This window comes from Gavia stellata, chromosome Z, assembly GCF_030936135.1.
Source record: "Gavia stellata isolate bGavSte3 chromosome Z, bGavSte3.hap2, whole genome shotgun sequence".
NCBI classification, from domain to species: Eukaryota; Metazoa; Chordata; class Aves; order Gaviiformes; family Gaviidae; genus Gavia; species Gavia stellata.
In genome coordinates this window covers 46,962,674-46,978,852 of record NC_082637.1, presented here as the reverse complement: position 1 = coordinate 46,978,852, position 16,179 = coordinate 46,962,674, and the positions used below count along the sequence as shown (strand labels likewise).

Below are 16,179 nucleotides of genomic sequence, written 5' to 3'. Positions count from 1 at the left end.
ACTGTAGATCTGTAAGACAAAAATTTTTCAGCTGAGCACTTGACAGCAGGATTCATATTGTTTGGTTCATAGAAGTTGTCTCTGTTGGGAGGAGAGAGGTCAAGGAAACAACAGGAGGCCTTAAAAGCAGTTAGGTGGTCTCTTGTGAGGGTCTAGCAAACCTACAAGGGAGCTGTGAATCTGTAGTCTTCCTTACCTGTTCTTTGCTGATCCTGGGAAAGACAAAGCATTCCCTGCTAGAAAGGGTATGATTACTGAACAAACACAACTGGCTGCACTTCAGAACTGGGTTGATATCCCTCATGTGGTTTGCCTTGAGCACTGAAATACCAAAATTTTGTCTGACTTCTCCTTAATATTCTTCACACAATATGTAACGACATGTCAACAGTCATTCCAATAAATAATTTTTCTGCAGTTAGCTATGCATCTCTTACATTTAACCTTCTGTTATTAGTTTAATCTTCTTTTACCTTATCAGTTTAGAAATTAAAGTTTTGACTTTTCTGAAATATGGACTGTATTTATTTTTCCTTCAGAGTTTCAGCCAGTCGTGTGAATGCTGTGTCCCTTTTCTGTCTCCCTCTCATTACTTTGCCTGATCTAACTCCATTGCTGGAAGCTCTCCTTCTTTACCATGGAGGTGCATCAAAAGAAATTCTCAGTTCAGAGTTTCTGGAAGCTGTGAATGAGGCCATTTTAAAGTAAGTAGCATGGTCTGCATGATTTTTGTGCTCTTTTCATAAAGGTTATTAATGCAATTAAATGTCTTTTCTCTGGGTTTGTGTGCTGAATGCACTGCAAATCTTCTGCATTCTAGTAAAATAAGTCCCTTGCAGGTGAATAGCAGATCTCAGATTGTAGGCTAAAGCAGAATTTTAAATTGTTGATGTACAAATTGTGGCATAACAGCTTTAAATATTGACTGGAACTTTGTCCTGCCTTTTCTCTGAAATAGAGGTTAAAGTCTTCAATAGATTTTAGGAATTTTGTGAAAGGTATGATCACTTTTTCATAGAAATGTTATTTACCTTTCATATATCGACATTCCTAACGACATTTTGAGAGTAATCTTTATTTTTCTGTGTTATTTTTCTGTACACAAGATAGATCCTTATGTTTGAATGATTCCATATTTCTCTTTTTTCTGTTTTTGTGAAAATGGTTCTCAATATTTTAAATTCTCTTGTTTTTTAGAAGATTATTTTTAATTAGTCTGATAGGAGCAATTTCTGAAATACAACTTTGCTTGTTTTGCTGCCAGTAAAACCACCGTTTTGATAAAATCAGTCTACGGACGAAAACCAGCTGAGTGAAGCTGAACATCAGCAAGATTGGCAATGTCAGGGAAGAAAAGACGTCAGGGAAAGCACAGCCTACTTTTGGTTGAGAGTTGCTTTATTCACGTTGCAGCTGAGGGACTGTATTATAAGCAAATTTTGTTTTATACTAGACGAGGTCCTTTGTGAACACTTTACCTCAATTATCCATTTGTCTCCTTTTTAATCAAAGTTTTAACTGCTTCCTCTGTACCCAACATCATAATTTCTGAGACGTTCCAATGAAGATTGTTACATTGCTCCAATGAGGGCTCCAGCAAAAATAAATAATTAATGGAAAAGCACAATTACTCATTTGTACACGTTACTAGAAGCTGAGGAAAACAAGCAAAAAAGGAATGTGAAAGTCTGTAGTGAAAGATGTGTCCCAAAAAAGAAAGAGTTATCTTTCATTTGTCCGTCTTTTGTGGCTTCAGGCTGGATGTTTTCCACAAGCAGTAATGCAGTTTGGAAGACTTTCAGAGCAAGTTCAGAGGTTCAGCATGGATGGTCTGTATTCATGTGAGTGAGCCAATGGGCAGTCCACCATGACATACTTTTGCCACTTCATAATATGAGTCTGAATCCTTTAGTTGGTCATAAAAGGTTTTTCTGGCTGAGATAAACGTCCCTGTGCTTAACTTTTGAGCTACTTGTTTATCACAGTGAGCAAAAATAATTCAGTTCATATGGCTGTTGACTAAGTGAGTCTTGCAGGGCCCTTGACAACCAGATGTAGGCTTACACGTGCTTTGCATGGTATACTCCTGGCTTGTCACTGAAGCTTATGTGATCTTAACATGAATTGCTTGTATTTTATTTTTTTCCCCCACTTTGACAATAGAGTTCTGTGTTCCCTAACTCTGTCAATGTGTCCTGAACACTTGTTTTCCTTCCAAACACGGGTGAAGCCTGCTCCAGGAAATAGGGTTACTAAATATTGGGACTTGCAGTGCTCCACAGAATTCAGCATTGTCCCAGTGGGACCATCTGCAAGTTCAGTCGCAGAAGGACTACAGTTTACATCTTAGACAGTTTTTAAATCTCAGACTAGGAACACCTCTATGTAAGCTTATTAGCTTTCTTTTCCTGGCATAATAATATCTGCCATGCTACCACAAAAGAATAAAAAAGAGGATTGTGGCAAAATTAAATCATCTCTTGTCATTCTTAATTTACTGTGATGGGCATATGTGCTTTAATAGTGATACTTAATTAAACAGCATCTTGAAATTGATCATTGCTTTACAATTTTCACGTTACCTACTTCAATATGTTTCTTGTTTACAGATGTACAGTTTTAAATTAAGCTATTACATAGTTTTGAATGGAAAAAATACAGCTTTTCAAAGAAAGTCAGAATTCTGAAGGCTGATATTTAAATGAATATATGGTAAATACATATATTGAAGATAGATCCTAAAATGGTGTTAAATCTCTCTTTCTGCTGACATTTTTCTTTTTTATCACTAGCTTTAGTTTGCATGTACTCTCCAGCCTAATTTTAGGGTTTTTAATCTTAACTTGATTTAAGACCAAGGCACATATTTCTTGTTATTTATGTATTTTTGTGGTTTTAACCTTTTAATTTGCAACTGTCATGACAGCTGCAACAATATTCCAACATGTTTTGTGCTGTGATCTCTCTTCTTCTTGGGTGGTTACTTTAGTATATTTTGATTTGTCCTGGTCCACACAAATTACAGTGTTGTCTCAAAATAAACTGTACCTTTTATTTCCTAGTGATACAACACTATACTTCAGCTGAACTATAGCTGAAAGCTTTAGTTGAAGAGATAATTTCCTTCTCCATCATTTATCTTTTACAAGGCTCCAGTCAGTGTTGGTGGGCTGAAGACTTACCTATCTCTAACTCAGTTTTTGGGTTTTTTTCTTATTTCTTTGCAAAGACAGGTAATGCTTTGATTTAATCAGCAGAAAAATTATGCAGGATCTTCCTGCTTCTCTGTCAGTTGCTGACACTTTCTGAGCAGACCGGTCTGCAGGAAGCAGTCTGGGTTTGAAAGAGCGCAACTGTGGGGCAGGACCTTTCTCTAGAGAGGACGGGAATGCAAGACTTAAACATTCCGTTTCCATTTGCTGGGATCCATCATAACCAAATTTTTAGGTTTTAAAGACATGTGGTAAGGTTTCATGTGTAGATGGTGGTGATTTCCTGTTATTCTTTGCGATTATTATTATTTGATATTGAACAGAGTACTGTAAACAAGATTTTCTCTCTCTTGCTGCAGGTTGATCTTTGTGTCTTCTTTTTCCCCAGTGTGCTTTAAAAAAAAAAAAAAGGTACATTTTTGTCTTCCTTCCAGTTTCTCAGGGAAAACAGTATTTTTCTCTCTAAACCAGGAAGAAGATCTCCCTCCCTGAATCAGCTGTCTTCAGCCTCTGGCTTCGTCACTTACCAAGCCTTGAAAAAGCTACATTACATCTTTTAGACCACTTGGTTTCAATTCAATTGGATTCACTGGAAGAAGCGGCTTGTGTCATAAAAGATTCGTTACTGGTATGTGCAACATGTAGTACATTTGATACTGTTCTTTCATGCTACAGAAGTGACAGAGAATTTTCAAATACATTGGCATCTTTGAGGGAAATGGCTGTCATGTGGCATATAACTTGCTAATGCAAAGGCAAATCTTGAGTCTTACAAATGTCACTAAATTTTTAGTTTTTACACTGAATTGGTAGAAGAGAAAAAAGATTTCATCCAGTGATGAAGGGTGGATGAAGAGATGAGAATCTGACTGGTGGGGGTGCTCAGTACGTGCCTGCCTTAAAAAATTTTAAACTTTCGTCAGGGAGGATTTGAATCTGGTTTTACTTCAATATCTGTACCCTTGGGAGTTTAGCAGTTTAAACAATTGAAATTCCTTGCAGATCATTTTATTATGGACTGCTTAGTTACTTGGTTTTGTTTGCAAACCTGAACAAAATTCTTACTACAAAGTATTTGCTAAACTGTAATTAAAGTTTATTTCAAATGCTGTGTTACGCAGTGCAGCAAAAATAGTTCCTGTGAGAAAACATGACACAATACCTTTTCCAAAATAATGAGCTAGTCTGCAACACTAAATGTAAATTTGTTAATTACAGTGTGAAATAGCATGTGTGCTACGTACTTAAATTATGTATTTGATAAAATGTATAGAACTAAAAAATGGCACATGGTATCTTATTTTCAGCCTATGAAACTGCTTACAGAGTATGTGTTTTAGATAGGAAAAGAACGATACCTTTGAATATTCTTCCTTTTTAACTGAATCTGCAAATGTCTGTTTTAGGAATCTATTATAATACTTGCAAATCTCCTAAGTGCTTGGCGTCAACAGCACTTCCTATGTTACCTGGGGATCTAGCTATTCCAGAAGACAAGGCTATATACAAGGCCTGTGCCTAGTTTTTCTGTATCAGATATACTGTGAGTTGAATAGAGTGTATGGTAGCACACATGGCTGAGGAAAAAATAAAAATATCTAGGTTATATATATAGCTAAAGAAGTAAAATCTTTGGTTTAATTATTGGTTTATTGTTGTTTATTAACAATGTTAATATTTACCTTGTTTCACATCCTGATCCCTGAAAAGAATGGAACATTACTCTGCTAGCACGCTTAGGTTGTCCTTACTTGCCTCTGCTCCAAAGACTTTGTGCTTTCAAAATAAGATATTCACAGAGTGGAAAGACCAGTGCAACAGCTTTGAATGCTGGTTTAGAGAGGACATCCTGTGGACAAGGAGTGGAATGAATGGAGGCATAAAGAAGAGAGCAGCTGGAAGATGGACATTGCTGATTGATAGGCATTGATAAGAGGGAGGGTGCATAAATGGGAGATGGAATAACAATTAAAAACAACAGGATAAGAAGCTTCAGAGAGGCAGTATAGAAGGAAAAGATTTGACCCAGAATTCGTGTTCTAAAATACTTAATGATATTTTGTACAACTTGTGCATAGTACTAGGAAGATACTTTTGTGACATTAGATGAGTCAGTACTTTGAATCCAACAGTATGATTAATTTAGCCTTTCTGAAAGCCATTTGAATATTTATTTAGGAGCATGGGTATGCGTTTTTTGGTAGTTGGATTATGGTATTTGTAGGATGTGACCTCTGTTTGCCCTATGGATATGGTAATAAAGAGTGGAATCATGAGGCAAAACTTGATTTATACATTCTACTATTTGGAAGAAAACCTCTGGAGTACCAATAGGCAGAAATTTGTTAGTGATTTGATGATGGTATGTGATAAGAAGGAAATTTCAAAAAGGTCTTTTGTAATTGCTTTATCACAGTCATTTATCTAAACAAAATATCTTGATAAAGCAACCAAACTGTAAATAACCCTCATAGAAATCTATGGTACCCAGATAGTTGTAAACCACCATACTTCTATTATGAAAGAAACTTGATATGCAATAGTCTTATATGTTAATTCCAAGAGTAATTGTAGTGTGATGGTCCACTAACTTGTGTTTTATATGGTATGCTATAAGGTTCGTGGTTTTGGGGCTAAACTGGGATTAATACTGGAAATTCTATAGTTATTCAGAAGTAGTAAAAAAAAAAAATTAAGTGACCATCACAAATGGTCTTTTAGCTTCTTCGGAATTTGGTGGGTGAGTGGATGTCTTCCTGTCTGAGGTAACTTTAAGGTTGGTATATGAGCGTTAATAACTACAATTTAAATAAATATACATATTAGAATTTTATGCTTTACCAGAAATGCACAGATATGTGTATAAACAGAATTTTAAAACATGTAAAGCATGTAAAAAGAGATGTGAACGAATCAGTGTTAATTAAAGTTTGTGTTCATTTCTTAGATAGCTTTCCAAAGTAGTTTCATTTCTTTCAAAGTTATGTTGCAAGAAAAGTGCAGTAGGTTGAGAGGGCTTAAAATTTGTCAGCTTCTCCTTTATAAACCATCTGTAATTGCTGTGTTTTGGTTTTCTACCTTGTCAGCTTTCCCAAGTCCAGCCCAGATTCAAAATTATGTTGTGCTCTGCAGTTGAAAGCTGTGGGGTCTCCCTTGCTGTTATTTTTGCTTCAGCATTATAGAGCAAATACAGTTCTAGTGGCTGATACGGTGACTCTTACATTGCCTGACAGGATACCAAACTGGAGTCTGCTCTGGTTCCCATGCCCTTGCATTGCCCTCTTGCTGTGCCTTATCCCCAAGTTTTGAGTCTAGCTGGATCCACGTTCACCTTTCATTGGGCGCTGTGCCAATGAAATAGGCATTAACAAGGGAGAAAGGAGTAAGGATAGAGAAAGTGAGAAGCTTTTTTTCTTGTTGTAATACATTCCAGCTGAGTTACAGTTAGTTCCCTCAGTATTGCCTGTCTTCAAAACCTGTGTTGTTACGGTAAAATTTTTGAAATAGTGCACAGTAACTTATTCATAATGTTGATGAATGCAGGAGCTTTTTAAACCTCTGTAAAAAGATGTTTGTGCTTTCAAAATAAATGTATGCTTCAAAATAAAAATACATTCGGCACTTGGTATAAGAAAAAAATTAAGTGACATTTCTTCTTTTTAATTGGTAAGTATAAAATTCAGGAATACAGGTAAATATACAATTTGGAAATACGGACAACATTGGAAATACGGCAGTGTAGTAGTTTCTTAAAGCTAGATGTGTTTAACTGTAGAAGTGTTGTGTCCACTTCATTGCCTGTGAGTCTGGAAGTCAAGAGAGCTGGTATTTTCAGTGTTACCACCTCAAATCTGTTGCTGTCTGATCTTAGGCACAATTTGTTTCCCTATGTTTACTCTTACCTCTTACTTGCAGTTGTTAGAGAGCATTCTATGATGTGCATAAATTGCTGTATATGATTATTAGTCTATTCCTCTTTGTGCCATTTACTTGCATCCTATAGGTACAAATGTATTTTTCTTATTTCTTTATTCCATTCTGTCTTTGTATTATAAATTAGTTGTTTAGGGTTCGTCTTTCTGATAATACAGATACAAAAGTAGTGTAGTTCTATAGAACTTGTAATACTTTATGCTACAGTATATTTTTCCTATTTTGTTTCTTTCAAAAATCCCAGTGGTTTTGTGTTTTTTTTTTTTCCTGAAGAGGCACACATTCTTAAAATATGTAATCATGATACCACACATACAGCTCCAGTTCCCTGTGTTTGGATCTTTCTGGTTTTGTGTGTGTTGTGCTGTATGTATTGTGCATGTTTTAAAGGTGATGGAACAAGCTCCTTGTAGACAGCATGTTTGGATTTCTGAGCTTTCTGTGAAAAATATTGCATAAGTCACAGTCAAGATTATTAAAATCAAAAATGCCTTTTTATTTTGGAAAAAATAAGGAGATAATGTCAACAACATGAAAACCCTATGAGAATCTCTCCTGAAATTGATAATCCCTCCCAAACTCCAGAATTGCTGCTGGTCATAGCAGAATAGTGCTGCCTGCTCTAGTCCCCCTACACAACAGGCATATCTTCAAATTGCCTTGGAGACTTTTGCAGTATGATAGCATTCTTACTTCGAGTGCATGCAAATTAATTCCATGCAGTCGACTGATCAAAATCTTGTGGAATTAGGTAACAGTGGCGGGGTTTGTTTTTTTGTTGTTTCCGCTTTCGTGTATCAGTCATGGAATTCATACTGATTTCAGTAGTGTAGATTAAATACTAGGAGCTATTAACTGTGGCTTCTTGTAGTCAGTACTGTAGATTGCTGCTGTCTGGCAGGAAAGGGTGGAGAGTTTTTCATTGTTGCATTCAGCACATTTATTTTGGTCTTGTTCAAAAGAACTATGATTTGATCTTGTTATGTGTGGCCATGTACTGATGGACCCTTTCTAGTTTATACTTAACCTGTCTTAAGCAACAGCAGGTTGGTACGTCATCGTAGAAGTATGTGTGCAAAGGTAGGTAGAGCATCTGAAAAGACAGTGACGAAATGGCTGAATTCAACCATTTAGCCCAGAGGATTGAAAAACATTCTTCTTGCTTTCTGCTGTTTTCACAGAATTGCAGAATGGTTGGGGTTGGAAGGCACCTCTGGAGATCGTCTAGCCCAAGTTTTCCTTTTAAAAAAAAGAGATGAACGTGTCTCTTTTTTTGACTCACCCAGCCAGGTTTTTTTGCCCCCTAGCAGTGGAAGTTTGGAGACCAGCCTTGCAACAAGCTGCATGCTGTTCTTCACACGTCCAAACAACCGTCTGTGAATGCTCTTGAACACTAGATGGCACGCGCTCGATACCACAACTTAGCTACAGCCATGTGGCAAAGAAAAAGTGTGGTAAAACATGAACATGAGGTGCCACCTAGTATTTCCAGTATGGCAAAGACAAGTGTGAGAAACAAGGAGCTTTTCTAGACAGTTCATATTAAAGGTTGTCTCTTTATTTTCTGAGATTATCATTTAGGGATCATGTAGAGTAAAGTCCTCATTCTGCCTGTGTGCAATTAAAAAGAAAAAAATCCTATTCTACTTGGTACTTTTTAGCTTGAAACAAATGCATAAAAGTTTTCTTTGGCATAGTGCATCAGGCACTTAAAGCTGTTACCATAAATGCCATTTATAAACGCTATTCCTTCCATGCATCCTGAAGTTTATAGAATGCATTTTATTAAACATGCATTACTCTAGATTGTTCAAGAACTATATTCTCATCAAATCTTCACGTGCTAACTTCAGAAACACAAAGCATGAGTTTGTTTTTTAACTTAGACAAATACAGTTTGGGGAATGTGTAAGTAGTTATTTATTCTTGGTGCTCTATAAAAGCCTAATAAATCTTAAAATTGAAGAATATGGGATTAGCGAGTAGTGCGTTCACTAGTGCATGTTTAATATAACAACTGTCTTAAAACAGTATTTTGTGTGGTAGCATGATAAAAAGCTTCATTAGTTTTTAAAAAAAATATATTTTGGTACACTGAGATATTTAGCTTTTACTAGCAACTCTGAAATTCACAGAAGAAAATAATACTGTAAAAAATATGTCTTGGGCCAAAATGTGTGTGGTAGTATTAAAGACAAAGGTGATAAAATAAATTTAATTTCTGGAACTTAATTTTGAAGATGTAGCAAGAATCTCAAAGCACATCCAAAGGGGATTGTCTGTGAAGAGGAGAGAAAAGCTTTTGGTAAACCTGCTCCCTGTCTCTTGCCTCCAGCAATTGTATGCAACAACCTGTTCTATCTATCTGCCACCATTAGTATTTTTAGTGATCATTGTCATAAACAGTTTGGGATCCCAGGTGTTTGCATTTATCAGCTGTTTAGCCTGCTTGGTATCGCTGTGGATCTCCTTCCATGACTTTGACATAGTTATTTTGAAGAAACTAATAATGAGAAAATCTGGGGGTTTAGTAAGAGTTGATTGGAGATTTACAATTTAATTGCAGTGTAATAGCATCCATGAGTTAAGCTGTAAATTATACAGTGGCAGTTGCTTGAGTTGTTTCTTATTAATGACTAATTTTCTTTCATTTGTTTATCAACAGCCACAAGCAGCGAGCCATCCTGCCATTTTCAGAACTGTTAATGAAATTTTCAAGTAAGTCTTGAAATTATAGTGGGAATTGTTTCAGATGATCAGTTTATACATTGAGGTTTTCTTCATGAGAAGGAGGAGTATAATAATCTGGAATGTATTATAATTTCAGGATGTCTTTTTCATTAGCTGTGTGCCTTAGTGTCCCCTTCTGTGTAAGATACTGCAAATAATGAAAAATGTTAAAAATCTTGTGAACTTTACACAGAAGTTACATTATAATAATCATTGATACAGTTGGCTACATTGTATGTTAGCCTTTAAAATTATGATTTATTTTGTACTTCAGTAGAGATTTGTGGTTGAAATACGATTTTGAGGTGAAAATTATAAATGCTGAAATGGCTTGGCCGATGCCAGCATGAAGATGGAATTTAGCTAAAACAATTGCACTTACCAGTGTAGCCTCTTTTACATGATGTTAATAGTCTTCAGGACTGACATCAGATATGCTCTTAATGGCAACTATTGATCTGCCTGTTAATAATGAGTTTGGTTTTGAATGCATTAAGATTATTTTGAAGCAATATATACCGTTTACCACATGGGGGCTTCCAGTCCTTTGCATTCAGTTTTCAGTGGCTTTTTCTCTTTGCTTCACTTGACTTATTATTTTGTCATTCTCTTTAAGTAGATGCACTGCCAGGGTTATCAGTATTACAGTTTCAATACAACAATAATGTATTTAGTGACAGACATTCTTTGTTCATTAAGTGTTTTCCTTATTAAGAAAAAAGGGCTCCCAGGTGCATGTGTTTGGGGCCATTTGTGTGTCTGTGCATGTTTCGGTTTGCAGGCACTAACAGAAGAGCCTTTGCTGTAGAAGTTGTAGACTGCCATATCGTGAGGGTGGAACCACTCGGCAGCTATTGTTATAGCAGTCCTTTCTGTTTCTGTTGTGTCTGAGCACAGCTAGCGTTTTCTGAATAGTTGAAACCAGTCACTTTCCCAAAGCAAAATGCACTTGAAAACTGATGCGACTTCAACAGACCTGTACTCATGTCTTAGGCTGGAGGCTGTATATTGTGATGGTATAGGGAGACAAAATTTGTTCAAGCTTCTTGGCTTATTTAGGGTCATGGTACATAAAATATTTTCTACAAATAACACGGGACTACATAACTCTTTTGCACCCTTTCCATTTGGTAGACCGTAGAAATGGATGAGATGCTGTTTCTCAGATAATGCAGGACTTTGTCCAGCGGAGTATTTCCTAATAAAACTTTGCACTTGTATTAATGTTCCAAATGGTCTTAGAACTTCATCATGTTTTCCTGTTGCTCAGCCTACATTTCTGCTCCCTTGTTTGCTTTCCATTGTTTCTACTTAGTATGCTTGTTTCTCTACATTGTTGGTATTAAACCCTTAATGTATTTTTAAAATGCTATATGTCAGGTCCTCTTGGTATTAAGTGAAGCTGTATATGTTAGCTGGCTTTTGCAGACCAGTTGGTTTCTGAAGCTTTGTGTTCATTTTTGTTGTATTTCTCTGACATCCTTCCAGCTGTCATCAAGTGGTGTGCAGATGTTAAGATACTATTGCAGATTTAGTCACATGAAATTTTAGAGACCTGCTGATAAAGAACTTGTACTTCATTCACTTCGCTGCCCATGTGTTTTTCTGCTCCATTTGCTCAAGGTTACATTATGCCCTACAGAAGGCCAGTTAAAGCATTCACCTTCCTGAACCTTCAGAGTGGATTTTATGATTTCACCGTTGAAAGCACATTGGAATGCATTGGTCCCTAATTAAATCTGTAGCAATTACTGATCTAAAATACGCCTTTGGTATACACTCATTTCTGTTTGTGCTTCTGATTCATTGCTTAGTGATCACTAAGGAGTCACAGCGACTGAACAGCAGCTGTATTATTTAAGTTCAGTCTCCTTGTGTAGTTTTTTAAATATATAACTTTTAAATTTGATCAACAACTTCGTTTGTTTCCCTGGCTCCAGTAGGAGTGTTATATTTAACAGTTTAATTCACATGACTTAATTAACATTAAGTCAAGAATTTTTTATTATTTTGTTTTCCACTCCAGGTATGATATCCCAGGAGATTGTACTAGACTGTACTTTCTCTCTAATTTGAGATGGCCTATGGGATGCAGTCCCACAAAGCACTAAAGTATGCTTAACTGTAAGCATGGAAATAGTTGCTCTGAAGCCAGTAAGACTGTTTAGATGCCAAATTTGCCTAATAACGTTGTGGTAATCTCTTTTTTATTTTTACACTTTTCCCCCTTATTGGTAGGGTAAATCATGTGTGTCTGCATGTATATTGTATATACTTACTAAATCTAGTTTATTTGTAGGAGTTACATATGGGTTTTTTTTAAAGTAAAAATAAAATTAAAAAAGCCTGCAAAGTTAGTATTTCTATCAGTTTCTACACTGGTATAATGACCTCAGACACAGCTTGAATCTACAGCATACAAAGAATGTACCTTTTGTTTCTTCATTTCAGTTAACAGTGGTGTGATGGGCAGGCTAATTATCTGATCTGTCACAATCTAACTTTTCAATGCATAGGAATGCACTGCTGGAAACTGATGGAAGTCCAGAAGTTATGACCGTAATACAGCTCTTTACACAGCTCTTTCTTCAGGCTCATCAGAATGAAAACAAGCAGGTTAGTCAAGATCTATTTCTTAATGGTTTTTTTCAGTGAGAAGATATGGAATTTCACTAGAAAACAACATTTCTACTGTTAAGAGCAGTGACGGAATATAACGAGCTGAATAATAGCATCTCTCTACAGCTGTATATACATGCCAAAGTTCAGTGCACACATTTTCACCTGTGAATAAAATTATAGTGTGAAATCAATATGTAAGAGCAATTTACCTGACTTTACCTTGGAGTAATCCTACAACCTTAACTGTGATTTTCACAGGGGAAGTTCCCCTGGTACTGAAGTTTCTGCCTGTATAGTGAACGTGATTATGATCATCCACCTTTGATAGAAAGGATGAAAAAATTTAGATGTGTTTTTCTTTTGCAGTAGCAGGGTTTCTGATAATAAATGAAACAGAGATAATAACCCCATCCCTGTTCCCCCAAATAACTGTAAATAGGACACCGAATAGTCAGATTTGTCTGTTCAAAAGGTAAAAGACACAGAATACGTACTGGTTTGAGTTTCTGGTCTTCAGCAGTGGCCTCTCAGAAATTTTTCATCAGTTCAAAGCTTCAAATTTCCCAGCTTAGCATCTCTTCTTCTGCACAGATTTTTATACAGGTCTTACTGAATGTATTAAGTACAATTACTTTTGTATGTATTAATTTAAACTAGAGCAGGATCATGTTCTTCTTTTTAAATTTCAAAATGGAGATACAAAAAACCCTTGTCTTGTTCATAGGTTGCAAACTTCTTTTCAGGTTTCCAAATCACACTGTCATTTCACATCCTGACCATTTTGTTTGGTTGTTTAACTCCAGTTCATAGGGTGTAAGTTTGGGAAGTATCCTGTCATTTATTAGCTTTCACTTTAGGCTTAAGAAAATTTCCATTTCTTTTGATTTTTGCATCTTTTTGGGGAGATGGTAGTTAAGAAAATTTTGGGACTTCATGGACGTACTGGCCTTTAATTAGCAGTGTGATTGAATCTGTCTTCTAGCTTCAGGCAATATGAATTAAGGATGAAACTGCAGCTGTCTTGCTTAATATATAGGTGCTGTGCATGTTCATTTTATGCCACCCTGACTACATGGCAGCCGCACACTGTGGAGCCCCAGGTGGGGGTGACTGGATGGAGAGTGCAAGTAAAGATTCCACACCCATCAGACACCCAAGAGCTAATCCTGTTGTGCAGGTGATGCATTTGCTTCAGGGTGAAAGTTCTTCACCTGCTGGCATTGTGATATAGACTATTGCCCGCTTTTTGAAGTGGTTTTAAATATTAAGTTTCCTCTATTTAACTTGTATACAGTTTAATTCATGCAGCTCTAATTAAGGTATTATCTTCAATATTAGAATTTAAAATCCCTTGTTTCACAGTTTATGAATCAACCATAATGTTAACTAACAGTTGGCATACAAAAATGCAGGCACAGACTACTTCCTAAACTTTGTTTAAATCAGTCAGATCGTATTTTTTTGTCATACAATTATTACATGTATTTGTAAGGCACCCATCTTTGTGGTATCTGGATACCCTGACAGGACATAATGTGCTCCATTAGCATTTCACAGAGGAATGGTAAAATCATTAATGGCAGAGCATGAAGAGGGTTCTGGCTGTGTCATCGGAGACCTTAGGAATTTATAGTACAGTTAATTGAAAAAAGGGTAGGCAAACAGATGTGTCCACAAAATTTTCAAAAGAACCAGGTCATGTCTGGCAGCTGCACAGGTTTGCAAGGTAGGAGGAGGAAGATTCTCTATTGCAGTGTGGCAGCTGTCAGAAATAGCTGTCTTTTCTAATAACTTTGTAGACCATTTAGAGAGAACAAGGTTTGGCAGAAAAAAGCTGAAGAGTGTGAAAAAACAGTGCTACAGGGTTTAGGAATAGTCTTGTTGCCCCTATGTTTTAGGAGACTGAAAAATGTGTAAGTGGAACATCGGGTTTAAACCTACTTAGGAAAAAAGACCATTTGTGTAGTCATTGAATAAGAAATTTAAGAATAGGTGTACTGAGATCACTATTGGGATAATCCTTTCCATGTTTTGTACAAGCAGATTTTCTTCAAGTTTGTGATGGTAGTGAAAGCTGACCTAAGGATATTTGGGTTATGTTACTTGTAAATTTATGAACTTAAAGTTCATGTTTTTATTTGATGGAAATTGTAATTTCGTCCAGGATTATTTTCCCTTGATCATTTCAGAATTGTCAGTGGTTTTCAACTGGGAATTTTGTTTTAAATAGCTGGATAAATATTTTAAGCCAGTGTTCAACTTCTATTTCCTGTTATGCATCATGGCAATTATTATAACCAGCCACATCCAAACTCATTCTCTCTCTTTGTACCTTGTTTTGCACTTTGTGATGGCTTATGTAAGTAAAGAACTGCCTAAAATACTATGTTTGTGTGATAGGAAGCAAACATTTTTTGCTTTGCTTAAACAGTATGCTGAAAACTGGTTTTCACTTACTTTACAATACTGTTTTCATATGTAACTAATGCTGTGGGTTGTCTTGACTACTACTAACTGTGTCAAGGGCTGCTTTTTCATGGGGATTTTTGGTGCAAGGTAATTGGCTACATGCATACTTTAGTATAGGGATTATTAATTTTTAATTAACCTAATTCCACTTGACAAGTAGGCTTTTAGAGTCTTACCATACCAGTGATATGTAGACTGTCTGAGAATACTGTATATATTAATGTGCTGTAATTTCAATTAACTGTTGTTTACAGAACAAAAAAATTAGTAGAGAGAGAATGTGTCATTCCATTTGTAAGATGCATATATGTATATCCCAAAAGAAATGAGTTACTAAGTATGGTCTTCACTGGATTTAGAAATTCATCACATTTTATAGAGTCTGTATTCCTGGTCTGTGCTTCAAGAGATTATCTATTTGCGAAATAGTCTCTTATTCCTAAAGAAAGGAGACAGAAGAGTTCTAAGGTCATTGGTATGGAGACTTGAAGGCTGAAATGACAGAAAATGAAAAGAAATGGAAGGGACCTCTAGAGGTCATCTTGTCCAACCCCCCAGCTCAAGCAGGGCCATCTAGAACCAGTTACTCAGGACCATGTCTAGATGGCTTTTGAATATCTCCAAGGATTGAGACTCTACAACCCCTCTGGGCAACTGTGCAAGTGCTTGGTCACCCTCACAGTAAAAAAAAAAAAAAAAGGGTTTCTGATATTCAGATGGAATCTCCTGTGTTTTCATTTGTGCCCATTGCCTCTGGTCCTGTCACTGGGCACCACTGAAGAGAGCCTAGCTCCATGTTCTTTGCACCCTCCCTTCAGGTATTTATATACATTGACAAGATCCCCCTTGAGCCTTCTCTTCTGCAGGCTTTCTCAGCCTTTCCTCATAGGAGAGATGCTCCAGTCCTTCAATCATCCCTGTGGCCCTTCGTTGAACTCTCTTCAGTATGTCCATGTCTAGGAGCCTAGAACCGGACATAGTAATCCAGGTTTGGCTGCTGGAGTGGCTGCTCACCCCTGCTGAGGAGAGGGAAAGGATCACCTCCCTCGACCTGCTGGCAATCCTTTGCCTAATGCAGCTCAAGATACCATTTGCTGCCTTTGCAGCAAGGGCACATTGCTGGCTCATGTTCAACTTGGTGTCCACCAGGACTGCCAGGTCCTTTTCTGCAAAACTGCTTTCCAACTGGTTGGCTCCCAACATATACTGGTGT

The 16,179-nt window shown here is 36.7% G+C and overlaps 1 protein-coding gene across 1 annotated transcript in view; it reads left to right on the top strand.

Moving 5' to 3' along the window:
- The window catches only part of FANCC (FA complementation group C), a 72,875-nt gene that overhangs the window by 46,775 nt on the left and 9,921 nt on the right, over positions 1-16,179 (top strand). The window contains exons 6-9 of the mRNA XM_059834101.1: positions 540-704; positions 3,684-3,840; positions 9,811-9,863; positions 12,392-12,491. Of these exons, the coding sequence (XP_059690084.1) occupies positions 540-704; positions 3,684-3,840; positions 9,811-9,863; positions 12,392-12,491 (475 nt within the window). The remainder of the gene's footprint in view (positions 1-539; positions 705-3,683; positions 3,841-9,810; positions 9,864-12,391; positions 12,492-16,179) is intronic.